The 13,929-nt window shown below is 45.9% G+C and overlaps 1 protein-coding gene across 2 annotated transcripts in view; it reads right to left on the bottom strand.

Moving 5' to 3' along the window:
• The window catches only part of LOC135373900 (uncharacterized), a 153,866-nt gene that overhangs the window by 48,739 nt on the left and 91,198 nt on the right, over positions 1–13,929 (bottom strand). For both annotated transcript variants that reach the window (XM_064606944.1, XM_064606954.1), the window contains exons 6-7: positions 6,592–6,676; positions 1,543–1,707 (exon numbers count right to left, since the gene is read on the bottom strand). In XM_064606944.1, coding sequence (XP_064463014.1) covers positions 1,543–1,707; positions 6,592–6,676 — 250 coding nt within the window. The remainder of the gene's footprint in view (positions 1–1,542; positions 1,708–6,591; positions 6,677–13,929) is intronic.

Raw genomic sequence — 13,929 nt, 5'->3', positions numbered from 1 at the left:
TCAGATTCATTGATTCTATCTTTTAGTTGTTATTTTATTAATAATACATTACATATGTTTCTAATTTTATTAATGCCTATTTACAACTTCAGCTGAAAACTCCTCAGAACTCAATTTCCATCGTTTCAACCTCATTAGCTACTGACCTTAGCTACCGTATGAAGGGAGTCGCCTCAGGACAGAAGCCGCCGATATTTCGAACAGCGGCTACCGGAATATCGGCGGCTTCTGTCCTGAGGCAACTCCCTTCCTACATCTCTACCGGTTCGCTGGATTTCTACCCATCTACGTTAGCTACCGTATAGTACTGGTGCGGTGTTATTCTGCGTGGGGGAGCCCGGAGGTGGGAGGAAATTTATTGCTTCAAGTTGTCAGTCGTGGATTCCTCCAAAGAGAGTCGCATATGACTCACTTTGCTTATTACAGTAGATAAGGCGTGGGACAACATACCGAGTGTTCCACCTAACGTGAAAAAGAAATCGTATTTAAAAAAAAATGTACATGAATGGACACTATATGATCTCAACGCTATTTATCTCGGGAATATTTTGTCATGATATGCAGGTACTTTTATCAAATTTGCGTCGCGAGAAATCGAATTCTTCCAATTAAACTTTCAAATTAGAAAGGTCAACGCCACGTTTCCTTCTTTCTTTTTTTGACGGAAAGAGAAAGCGCAGAAAAAGTTCCGTTCCGAGGCGCAAAAATTGGCACCCGCTCTCAGGTCTCCGAAAGAAGCCATGCGAGGCGCCTTTTCACCCCCCCCCCCTTCACTGTCCCTTCACCCTTCATTTCACTATTCTACTGATAACGGTAGCATGATTAAAACGTAAAGTTATCTGAACTTAGAAGATCAAGAAGGAAGCAGGAAGGGGGCCGGTGCGCCGGTTACCGTTTCTCTTTTGCCGCATCGTGGCATTAATTTGACGGAGAACTGAACTTGGCCCACAATTTGCGCCCCTCGAAACGACGGTTTCGCTTGTGTTTTTTTTTTTTTTCTGCTACTGCCAATGCAGTAGGGAATGTGTTTTACAATGGAGTGCGTTAACTACGAAGTGCGCTATGTGTTTCTGTAAAAGAATTTAAAAAACATAGAAAATAAAAACATGAGGTTCATTTGCTAGATTTCGGAGCTGAATTCAGGAAATTCAATGTTACGCGAATCAGATTTCATAAAAGTGCTCAGAGCTCATGGCAAGATCTGCTTGCAAATCAATACTGTTGACCCCCATAGTGTCCAGGCAACTGAATTTTTTAATACGTTGCTTTTTTTTTTCACGTTAGGTGAAAAGGTTGTACGTCCAATGGAATCCTGTCGTCGAATCGACGTCCGGTCGATTTGCTGTCCTATTTGCTATACTATCTTATGTTTGGCCGTTTGTCGCGAGATAGCGTTTCAACACGGGTACTGGGTACACGCCCCGTGACTTTTCTCAGTGTAAGTGGAAGTACTCGCTAAGATGCGTATGTCAGGTAGAAAATGCATGGAAAGAACGTGTTACGTCGATTGCCAGGAGAAGTAGAAGCATGCGTAGAACCTACCTGATTAAACACTGCCGCAGGATCGTTCGGATGGGTGACGTGCATTTCCCATATTGAAGCTGGAGGCGACCATTCATCGTACCTGTGGATTGTGCAATCTCCGAATGTGGTGATGTCGAAAGTGGTCGCGTTAAGATGATCGGACAATTCTTCGTCAAGCCAGAACTGCAAAGAAATAGGAACATTTAACACCCATTTCTTCTGCACCGGAACGATCGTGCTCATGTGAAGGGTTCGTAGCGTCTTTCTTGTCAATTTTTAATACAGAGATGAAAAGTGATATGTCAGGATTTGCAGAATCAGCTCACAGACATGCTGTTTGAAGGCTTCCCGGTCATCAGAGAAGGGCTAGAGGACGTCATTTTCTCGCACAATAAGCAAATGTGTTTAAACAGAAATGTAGCGCCATTGAGGGAGTGTGCTAATTACGCGGCTGAAAAATGTGAGAAAAATTATCAACACTCAAGCTACATTCAGCTTGTTTACCAACATTTTCGTTCTACAGAGTGAAGAGTTCTACAGCGAAGAGAATTACAGGGGAATTACAGGTACCTGCGTCGTCAATACACTTCTCTGGACAGAAGAAAGAGGTGATAATATTGGCCGAGGGTGCCGAAGTGGCGGACCGCGTGGCCCACGAGCAAAAGCTAAACGAAAACTACACTGAAATAAATAAAAATATTCCGCCCAAGCTTCATGAAGGGTCGTGACATTATCATTGGGCTCTGTACTCGTGCGGCGTAGCCTACGTCAATTAATTACTGAAAACTGTTTCACGGACCAGTAACACCCGATGACCCTCTGAGAGACAAGCTGGACCGTTGGCACATGACAACAGCGAAGACAACAAGAGTAACAGAAAGACAGCCAGGTAGCGTGGAACTTTCAACCTGTCATCATAATCAACTTTTGATCATATACGTATTAATAGGTTGAATGTTCGACGTGCCCTCTCTGCCTCTGTATTGCTTTCGTCGTCTTCGCTGATGGGTATCTAAACCTGTCACTGCGTCACATTTCTTCTCGACTGATTGCTAATATATTCGTACCAAAATTTCTGAGCAAACCCTACATGACCGATTTGTAATATTGTCATCTTCAATGGCACCAGAAGCGGACTTCACCCCATAGCACGCTCTTAGCATGCCATCGTCTCGAATGATATCGTTATCTGCCTGATTTGTTGAAAACGGGAGGCGCACGCGTTTCACTAGACAATTACGAACAGCCGAAGTGTCACAAAAAGGGCGTTCGCCTCCCGTTTCGAACAAATCAGGGCAGATAACGATATCATTCGTGATGCTAGTTGGCAAGGGGCGTGCTCGGCAAGTAACCGAGCGTTCTGCGCATATCTCCTCTCCCGGTTACTCCACTCGGAAAGCCCCATTGGCTACGGCGGCGCCCTCCCTCTTCCCTCTCACTGCCTCCTCTCATGCGCAGAGACGCACTTGCACAGCGTATACGGTGAAGTTCATTTTTAAGAGTGCGGTTCAGTCGCAGGTCCTACTGCTTTCGCGAGTGAATTCGAGCAAAGAATCTTCGGGTGCCGGGGACTTGCAATGGCGCTTTTTGGCCCGCCGTGTTCCCGCAGTTGTTGACAACCTTCCTGAATATTAAGAAATGGAACTGATTGTTCTGCAGAGCGATGCACTGATAAGTACAAGTCCGCTGAGGTTGATGCGGCTTTGATTTATTCTTATGTTGTACAAAAGTATCCGACGTTACGCATTATGTCGCTGACAAACCTATGCGTGTTTGGTACAAAAGATAGTCTAGTAATATTAATTCCTGGCTTTACATCAAGAGAGCTGTGCCAACATACGAACGCGGGCAAGCGTTTCTGTGACGAACATGATTAAGTCAGTGTTACGCTCACAACACTTCAACGCAGTCCTTTAAGATTGCAATTGCGCGACCACTTTCACACGATGTTGACGCAATCGTTAAAAACAAGGTGTGCGAAATTTCTTCACCACACAGCGAATAAAAAAATTGCTGACCCTGTGTTTGAGCACCGCTGAGCAGAGTTCGAGTTAACTCGTTACAAGAAGCTCGTTACTGTAACTAAGTTCATTTCTTTGGTAACTTGCAACTTAACTGGATACTTTTGCCAAAGTACTTTTTTTCACTCACGTCCACATATTTTCTTGCTTTCTCTCCAGTTCCTTCATGGTATTTTTTGCCATAAAACGTGGTATTCAACCAATTACAGTATTTTATTCAGGAAGTAAGAACCGCTGCCACTGAAATGAAGCTGACCCATCGTGCGCCCACAGGGAGTAAGATGCAAAGCGTTCGAATAGACCTCTACCAGAGTAACGTCATCATGACATAGACAGACAAACTGAAACAAATAAGAAGGAGAGGGCTGGGTTCCACGAACGGGCACTTATTCGCTGCCTCCCATTGAAAGAAAACTAGGACCGAGGGTCGCGTCCCTTTAAGGAACCATCTCGTAATCCCCTCAAGACCGTGGCTCTTGGGCGCGACCTTGTTCACCTCTAGCTTCGAGCGTAGTTCAATTCTACCAAATTTTGGCGCTGTCAAACTCTATGACGTCATTTGTTTAAAAACACGGAGAGGTCTATTGTTGAACATAAACGAAAACGATCTAAGCGTCTTGCACTCCTCCGCAGGCAACTCAAGGTCTAATTTAACTGCTCACGCGCGCTGCACTGGCGTAATGCTATTTTGTATCCGAAGTAACTTGGAAGTAACTCGTTCTTTTTTTTAAGTAACTCAGTAACTGCAAGTTACATTTCAGGCTGAAGAACTTCGTTATTAACGTAGTTACGTTTTGGCTTAACACGGTGGCTTAACTTGTAAAGAGTTCTTTTTGACGGGTAACTTCTCAATCAATGCCGCTAAGTAACCCAAATACTATAGACATTTTATACCGTTTTAAGCTCTGTGTTGTGTCATCTATATCAGAAACAGGCTACCCCAAACTAACTTAGTTTATGCAAACTTATGCTGTTCATGATTGTCACAAAAAAGGCGTACAGCTTGGGACAAAACTTTACGGAACACCGGGATGTCGCATTTCTCGATTGCAGCTTCGCAGTAGCAACAAGCAGGACCAGACTCACATACTAGGAGATGGATGGACAGGCCGGTCACATGTTTCTTACTCGATCTACCTCATTATGTAGCAAGGGGCCACTACGACGCAGAAATACGCCACTGCCGTCATCAGTAAACTTTTGTCCCAAGCTGTACGCCTCCCGTTTTCAACAAATCAGGGCAGCGATAACGACATCATTCGAGATGATGGTTGGCTAGGAGCGTGCTATGCGGTGATGTCCGTTTCTGGTGCCATTAAAGATGACACTATTAGAAATCGGTCATGTAGGGTTTGCACAGAAATTTTTGGTAGGAATGTACTAGCAATATTAATCAAGAGAAAATGTGAAGCAGGGACAGGTTTGAGACTCATCAGCAAAGAGGACGAAACCAACAGAGAGGCAGACAGGCAAAACCTTTAACAGGAGAGGCAGAACCTTCGACCTTTTATTATATGAGTAAAAGTTGATTATGATGAGAGGTTGAAAGTCCCACGTTCCCTGGCTGTCTTTACAGCCCAGTGGCCTCACCGCTTGAGACAAGTTGACTCTCCCTGCTGCTGCCACTGTGGTGTTCTTGAGGATCTGGAGCATATTCTTCATTGCACCCACTAAAAACCTTCCCCTACCAAAGCCAAAAATAAAGTTGTTGTTTGTGTTACTTTCGTCGTCCTCGCTGTTGTCATGTGCCAACGGTCCAACTCGTCTCACACTTAGAGAGTCATCGGCTGTTACAGGTCCGTCAAACAGTTTTCGATCACTAATTAACCTTAAGCTAAACTGCACGAGTACAGAGCCCATTGATAACACCACGACCCTTCATGAAGTTTCCGCCGAATATTTTCATTTTATTTTTAGTTGCTCGGGGGCCACGCGAGCCACATGACAACACCAGCCGGGCCGCCGCTTCGGCACCCCTGTTCTATGCTGACATTAAGTTATAATCTACATGAGGTGGACAGGAACCATCCGAAAGAGAGGGTTAAGTTAGTTAAGTGGGTTAAGTTATCACCAATGACAATGATTAAAGCCATGTATCCTTTCAAGAGTCCATCCACGTAACATCAGCTGCGGAACCAGTACAGGCAGTGACTTCCTAGAATATGCACCCACATCTCTTACTTCGGAAACACGAAGAGGGACAAAGCGGCAGTTGCATTCAATTATTAATTAATTAATTATTTTAAGTTTTCGTCTCCTATATTATTTTTAAAACTTTCTCTATCTACACCTACGCCTTTCGCACTTTTCTACAGATTATATGCTCACGCAGATAATTCCGATTTTAATTAATATGACGGGGCATAAATACAAAAATCAAGCGCGCACACGAGCAGAAACATGACGCATAAGTCACGCAGCGCCAAGGTACAATTAAAGACAAAAGTGGCGGCTGTGAAATGCTCCTCTTACTATACCAGACTCAGATGACGTAACGCGCTCAGCTGACTACAGCAAATGAGAATATTCGTGAGAAGTGCTGCATCCAAGAATTCCTGGAATACAACCGCATGTGATAGCAGCTGGTGACCATGAACGGTTCTGCATGATCAAGCATGTTTTTTTCGGCTGCCACATTACTCTGTCGACCATAGGACGTAAAACTTCATATCGTCGTATGCTGAAAATCACATTGAACGCACATCTTGCACAGCGAAAGCCGTTCCACTTTGAACGTTTCTGTTTGCGAATAGGAACCGGAAAAAGCTGGAGGGGTCATGGAATGGTTCACCGTAATAGTTGGAAGCTCATTGACTCGTTATCATTTCAGTGAAGGAAACGACGAAATTGTGGGTGCTGACTCTGGTATTTACAACCTGAATGTGCAGAAGACGGCATCAAAGAAGCTGCTTGTATCTGCCGTGCTATCCCGTGAAAATACTATATTTCAGGCTAATCCAACATTCTTCATCGCGACACCTTCCTCTTCACGCTTTTGTTTAGGTGTAATATGCAGTATTGATCATTGTGCGCTGAATGGACTCACCCGGAATTCTCCATTGGTCGAGCACTCCGTGTGTGCCACATGGACTCCAGGATCTATCACGTGATTCACTTTCACGAACGTCGGACTGAAAAAGGTAATTATGATGCTTAATACCTGTACCTTTATTATGGTTCCAACGAAGCTGACCACATATTTATGAGTCCTTTTCCAAAGACGATAACTTCACAGTTAAACGACATACATCTTCATACTTCCGCAGTAAGAGAGTGCGAAGCAATGCCTCATCATAGTGTGTAGGTTTTCAAACTTTGAGGAACAGCTGTCAGAAGGTCACGCGCATAAAATGACTTTAATGCATAGAAACCTAGAGTGCGCAAGGAAAACAGGAAGCCGACGCGCAATGACGGCGCGTAGTGTACATCTCACTCCAGAGTTAACTTCAACGCAGCTTCGCCCTGCATAGCAAGAAGAGGTACGTGCTAGGACCACTCGAGATTACGACTGTTGCGTTAAGCTGTCGAGTTACCAACGCGTCGTCTGTTACGATTGTGAAGTCGAACTCCTAGCTAGTATCGCCGGGAAGCGGCGTCGTTGCCCCGTTGGTACCTATTTGAGGAGATCACTGTGCGCCCGATCATCCGTAGCGCTGAATTAATAGACATGAGCATGTCAGTTCGCATTCAAATAGTTTTCTTGTACGTATTGTTCTGCTATGCCTCTGAGAGCCCTAGAAAACCCAAAGTGAAATGCGGTATGACAAAGAAGTCCCGCTTTAATTATTTTTAATGCGTTTGTATTAGAACCCCCCTCCCCAAGTTGGAAAATAGTGACCGTCTGTCTGGATCCGGTCTGTCGGATCCTGTCTGTCACATCCGATGGATGTGTGAAGCCTCGGGTAGATTGAGATAGTAGGTGGTGGTGATGTCGTACTAAGGTGGTGGTGATGTAGAGGTGTAATGTGGTGGTGGTGTAGTGGTGACAAGAGAACAGATAAGTGGAACATATGATAAGAAAACGCAAGAGAACGCAGAAAACACAAATAATACCTTAGATAATACGCCTACTGCCAAGGCATTTCCGCCGCAGTCATTACATTAATCATCCTTCTTTTTTTTTCGATACCCAGTAGATGATATTGGCTATCATTAGAGGTGAGAGCTTACAAGATTGACAGTGCCGCTTATGCACGGCATCCGCAGGGCGAAACTACGTTCCTGTTGTATCTGTAGCAAGCTGTATCGTTTATTTTAACTAAGATTGAGCCATGAACGCATACATGTTACACGCAGCCATATTTTTCAGTCTTCTTTTCTCCTGGTCGCGTGTTCGAACCCAGCCGAGGACGCCAGCAACTTGGTGGCAGGATACAAGTTGCTTAGACACGGTGTCTTCCACGAGGGATGTTAAATACGGGGCGCCGTGCGGAGAGCTTTCATCGCACGTTGAAGAACCCTCAGGTGGGCAAAAGCAATCCACATTAGACCACTGCACGGGCCTAATTTTTTTCAGGCCCGTGCCCGACCCAGGCCAGGCTGCTACGGCCCGCACCCGGCCCGGGCCCGACGTTTTCTCTAGATTTCCAGCCCGTCCCGGCCTGACTCGGCTGGCCCGGGACCAGCCCGTACCCGACTGTTTGCATACTCAGGCCCTGTCCAACCCCGCCTCTGCTCTATGTGTTCTCGAGGCCCGGAGGCGTATTTAGAGTTACTAAAGAGCAGGGGTGGGCAGTAATAGTAATACTTTGTATTATAATACTATTACTGTAATACTTTTGAGTATTTGTATTATGTATTATAATACTCATTTTTGAAATGTATTTCTATCTGTATTATAATACACAAAATCGAAGTATTACATGTATTATAATACTTTTGAAGGTGTAATACCTTCCCGGAGGTCATATGTAAGACCTCCTAGGTGTCACCAGTGCACTTTATGAGTAATTTTTCGTGTCCCACAAACATCTGGACACCAACAAGGTCCCTATTATTCCTTTGCTTCAAACTATCCCAAAGGGAGTGACCTCAGTGCCAGAGGTTACTGGGGGGCTTCCTCGCATTCCTTCCATTTCAGCGCACGTAAAGATGAGTCATCGCATTGCAAGCCCTTTGTGGTATGAAAGAGTGCGTCCAGTCCAGGCACCCCTGTACGGGGTTGCACTATGGACAGTTACACACTTTTGAACTGCCCACATTTTATCGTCCAGGGTGGACGAAATGAAGACTCTTCCACACTGAGAGCAAGCTGTTCACTGTGATCGAATTGACCAGCGCTTTATCATCATATTCGGAAAAGGCATGCCCTATAGAGGACTACCCCTTGAGAATATGCTAAACATGTAAGCATCTGAAATAACACGTCATTGGAGAATGTCTGGCTCGATAAATAATGCGCAAATTATATAGATTTCTGATTTTCTATTCCTTTCTTTCTCCCCAAGTTACGTGTCAATGTATTACTAGTATTATGTATTAGTATTATACAAAATATGGGTATTACTGCCCATCCCTGCTAAAGAGCATAGCGCAGCGACGAAAAGGATGCAGGTAATTGGTGGAGAGTGAGGAGGTACACTCGAACGGAGCGGTTGTGTTTCTCTGCCGGCAAGCCGCTCTGTGCTTGGTGCTTGCTTGCTTGGGAAGGCAGCGCGCAGCGGCGCGTGCGCGATATGTACGAGTATGTACATTGCGGTTCAAGAGAGACTCATCTCCACTCCATTGCGCATGCACCGGTGTTAGTAGCCCTTTCTCTGACATTCACGCGAACGAAATATGTCCCAACATCTAACCTAACTGACCCTCGTGCCGGACTCTCAGCGCGCCCGCCACACATATCGTCCCAAAATGTGTGTGAGTGCACGTGTGAAATCCAGACCGATTACACAAGATAAGCCTAATCACATATAAGACAGTGATAGTTCTCAGGTGAGAATACCATGAGATCCCATACTCAATGAAAAAAAAAAGTGACATGAAAATTCAGCTGTTCAGTCTCGTGAAATTTGTTCGCGTATATGCCCGACCATGGCCGGCGTTGTCAAACCCGTACCCGGCCCGAGCCCGGTGGCTGAAACCCAAGCCCGGCCCAGGCCCGCATCAAAACGCAAAGCCCTGCCCGGCCCGCCCGTGGGCCGGGCCGGGCTCGGGCTTTCGGGTAAGTCCGGGCCCATGCAGTGTTCTAATCCACATACCTGCCGCTGTGGCGTCGCTCATTATCTCAGTTGTCTCGCGACGTAAACCCCCGCATATTAAATATTTTCTCCTGCAGCATTTCACGGGCATTTTACTGGGGCATTGGGTTGGTGATACGCGATACGTAGCTTTCTGATGCCCCTTCGCGAAATGTTTTCTTCATATAATGTTCATGTGGGCCCGATAAGGCATCTCTGTACTGGTGATATCGCTTTCACAACCATCGAATTCACACACGAAGCGAAGCCACAGAGTTCGCTCTTCATTGTCTGTAAAATAACGTGGTTGCGATCGTAGCAGTGTCGTTGTAATGACCTCAAAGCAAAATTGGTCGCTTACACATTCGCTTGAGACCTATGCGTTGAGACTCCAACAGAGTGAGAAGGAAAGGAATGCAATAATGGCGAATTCCGCTGGTAGTTTTAGTGTGGTATAGTGTAGCGCGCTGGTGTAGGCTCTGTGTAGCAAAATCATGCCGGTGCAGCTTACACCAGTTCGCCCAGTAGAAAATGATAGGCGGTGTGAGTGTCGACAGTTCATCGTCGAGCACCTGCTGTGACTCGAACGATTGCACGGTAGCCATCTTTGTCGACCGTTCGGACGTTCGGAATGCGAGTGAAAGGAGGAGGACGGAGGCGGAAATGAGCGCCGTGTTCCGGTCCTAGGCTTTTCTAATCCTCCGTGTAGGTCAGACTGAGACGACTAACGAAACGGTGATGATGATGATTGGGAGTTTAATGGCGCCTTGACAACAAAGATCATAATGCGCCATAAACTGAGGTATGGTTTAGACAGTGGTGATGTTATGGTTATTTAAGAGTAAACACGATGACTAATAAAAGATGAGTGTATATGTGTAAGACTACAAAAGGCTAATAACGCCAACGTCTCCCAGGAAATCAAAGACGCTTGTAAAAGGGACGAGAGCCTCGTCACCAAGGAATAGAGCTGAGTGAAGAGGTAAGAAGTGTTTACAAAATTCCTTGAAGTGATGTTTGCGATGTATTTCATGATGTGCGCATGTGATGAGTATGTGTACAATAGACAGGGGCTGACCACAGTGCGCACACTGAGGTGGCTCCTCTCCCCGAAGTAAGAACTCATGTGTAAGGTACGTATGACCTATACGTAACCTCGCTCGTAAAGTGCACAACAGGGTGCTTTCCAGCCGGTCTCCTGTATCATGAATGTGAGGTTTAATAGGTCATCCACGTACAAGAAGAAAGATATGGAGGGTGGGATGACATTGGTCACAGAGTTGATTTTCACAACAAATAAGACAACACTGAGAACGGATCCCTACGGGACACCATTCTGTTGTACGAAGGGGCGGGATAGAGTGGCTCCCAGTCGCACTCTCAAGGATCTGTGCTGGAGGAAGTTTGAAATGCATCTAAGGAGTCTGCCCTCCACGCCAAAAGAGTAAAGATCCTGCGAATACCGTGTCGCCACGCGGTGTCATACGCTTTCTGTAAATCAAAGAAAAAGGATAAGCAATGTTGTCTTCTGACGAAGGCTTCACGGATAGTGGCTTCTAGCCAAACAATGTGGTCCATAGTGGAGCACCCCATTCGAAAACCACATTGAAGTTCAGAAAGGCAACTGTTTTCTTCCAGATGATGAACCAGACGGTTATTGACCATTCGCTCAAACGTCTTCCCAACACAACTCGTAAGGGCGATAGGTCTGTAACTGGCTGGATTCCATGCTTCCTTTCTTGGCTTGAGAAGGGGAATGACAATCGCAGTCTTCCATAATAATGATAATGTTCCCTCTGCCCAAATACGGTTAAAGAAAAGGAGCAACAATTTTTTGAGTCATCAGACAAGTGGCACAGCATAGAGTAGGTTACTCTGTCTGGGTCCGGGGCAGTGGCTTTAGCAGCGAATAGATATCGTGAACGGCTGATTGTATACGTACTCATCGCCACCACTCATTGGAATTTTTCATTTCTCAGCGTTTGTTTTTCCTCTAAGGAATTCGGGACTGTAATGGGATGAATCAGACATGCGTTGAAAATGTTGCCCGAGCGCATCCGCCTGTTCTTGTAGGCTTCCGCACACCTGCCCGTTGACTCCTAAAAGAGGGATTGTATAACTACGGTGTTCTCCTCTGATTCTGCGAAGTCTGTCCCACACCACTTTGGAAGGGGGTACAGTGAGATAGGGAAGACATGATGTTGTGCCAAGATGACCGCTTTGCTTGTTTCCTCGTCCATCTGGCCTTGCCTCTCGCCTGTTTAAACAAAAGAAGATTTTGTGATGTGGGGTACCTCCGAAATGTACCCCACGCACGATTTTGAAGTTTACGTTCCCTTGCACTCGCTGTTCCACCATGGCTTGGGTCGTTTCGGTAGACGACCGGAAGTCTGGGGAATGGATTGTGTTGCTGCATCGAGGATGACGTGAGTAATTACATTGTTGGCCTCTTCAATCGTCATCCTCTCCACAGGGATTAACAACAGGTCACATTTTTTAGAGAAAGCATTCCAGTCAGCATGTTGGAGCTTCCATCTAGGGGGGCATGCTGTCAGACTATTGACTGCACAGATATATTTCAAGACCATCGGAAGTAGTCACTCCCAAGTGGGTTTCCTTCCACGCTCCATTCTATATCTTGATATAGAGATGGACTGCAAAGCGTTAAATCTAAGACCGAAAAAGACTGACTCGAATAGTGGACGTACGTCGGTGCTCGTGTGTTTAAAAGACAGATTGAGGTTTATAACAAAACCCTTTCCAACATTTTCCCTCGGCCGTCGGTTCTTGCACTGCCCCAAAGCTGATTGTGGGCATTAAAGTCGCCTAAGAGTATAAATGGAGTTGGAAGTTTGCTGATTAAGTGTTCTATATCCCTCTGTGCAAAACTTCCTGATGGTGGCAAATAGACCGAGCAGGTGGTGACAATTCTGTCCAGACTGTTCTGTTCTGACAATTCTGTTCCTGCACAGCTACGGCTTCCAAGTCTGTAACCAAGTGGACTTCTTTGGACGGAACAGTTCCTTGTGTGACGATAGCCACACCGCGAGATGCGCGAGTGGCGTCTGTTCGATATTGTGTGTCATTGTGTCTACGTGTCATTGTGTCGTGTGTCTACGTGTCATTGTGTCTACGAATTGGATTTGGTGTGTGCGTGCTTAAATACGATTCTTGAAGGCAGAAACACGCTACATTGTACTTGTCGAAGAGGTCGTTATTGTCGTCCACGGCAGTTCCACTGGAGGAAGTGGTTCATAACGGTCACACTAAAAAGGAGGAAAAGAAAGCGCAGCACTTGGTGACACCGACTAGAAAAGACCTGTACCATTTAGGGGGGTTGGACCCTTCGCGGGGGTTGTTTCTGTTGGTCATTCCCTTTGAAACCCCTTCCTCGTCCTTTTTCTCGTTTTTCCTTCACTTGTGAAGGAATGCTGGGGAGGCTGGACGATGACTTCTGCGACATGCAGTCATCATCGTCGACCTCCTCGACCTCGGTGCCTTTTTGGGAAGGTGTTTTTACGACCCCGTCCCAAACTAACTGTGTGCCATCGATCTTAGAGGAGGCCGTGGCTGTTTCTTTGTGGCCTCTGTCACGGCAGAAGACACCGGAGTGTCTCCAGCATTCTGAGGTTGGGGAGTGTAGAGTGGGGACTCAGAACCCGAAAATCAGTTCTGTGTCTCCATGGACTTCCTCGATGGCTCTCCACTCCCTTTCTGTGTGAACTCGAGCTGTGCTCGTGCTGCTTTGTAGTTTAAGTTCTGTTCTGTTTTTATTTTCGATATTTCTTTTTCTTCTTTCCATCGTGGGCAGGACCACTGATCTCTATAGTATAGGCTGGACCGCGCATAGGGTGCTCCACAGCGTGGTCACCGGCCGCCATATTGGTGGGCCCATTGCATCCTGTCGTCTGCATTTAGTTCAAGCGGTGCTGCTCGTATTTTTAAAAATTTCTTTTAAATTAAAGGGCATGTCATGCCTGTTTGTTGCAGCTTTGAGTACACTCCACGCGGACAGAGAAAGAGGGATAATTTTTCACAGGTAAGCTTTTTATTTTGAATAAAAATCGGTTTATTCGTATCGCGTGCATCTGACAACTCGGACTTATTTCGACTTCGCTGGTGCCATTGCGTACTAAGAAAGTATGTGTGACTGCTCCTACAACTCTCAAGACCATGTATTTTCTATAAACAATGTGCTTGCGCTTGCA

This window comes from Ornithodoros turicata, chromosome 1 (genome assembly GCF_037126465.1).
Source record: "Ornithodoros turicata isolate Travis chromosome 1, ASM3712646v1, whole genome shotgun sequence".
Taxonomy (NCBI): Eukaryota; Metazoa; Arthropoda; class Arachnida; order Ixodida; family Argasidae; genus Ornithodoros; species Ornithodoros turicata.
The sequence above is the reverse complement of the archived record's forward strand: the minus strand, read 5'-3'. Positions and strand labels throughout refer to the sequence as shown.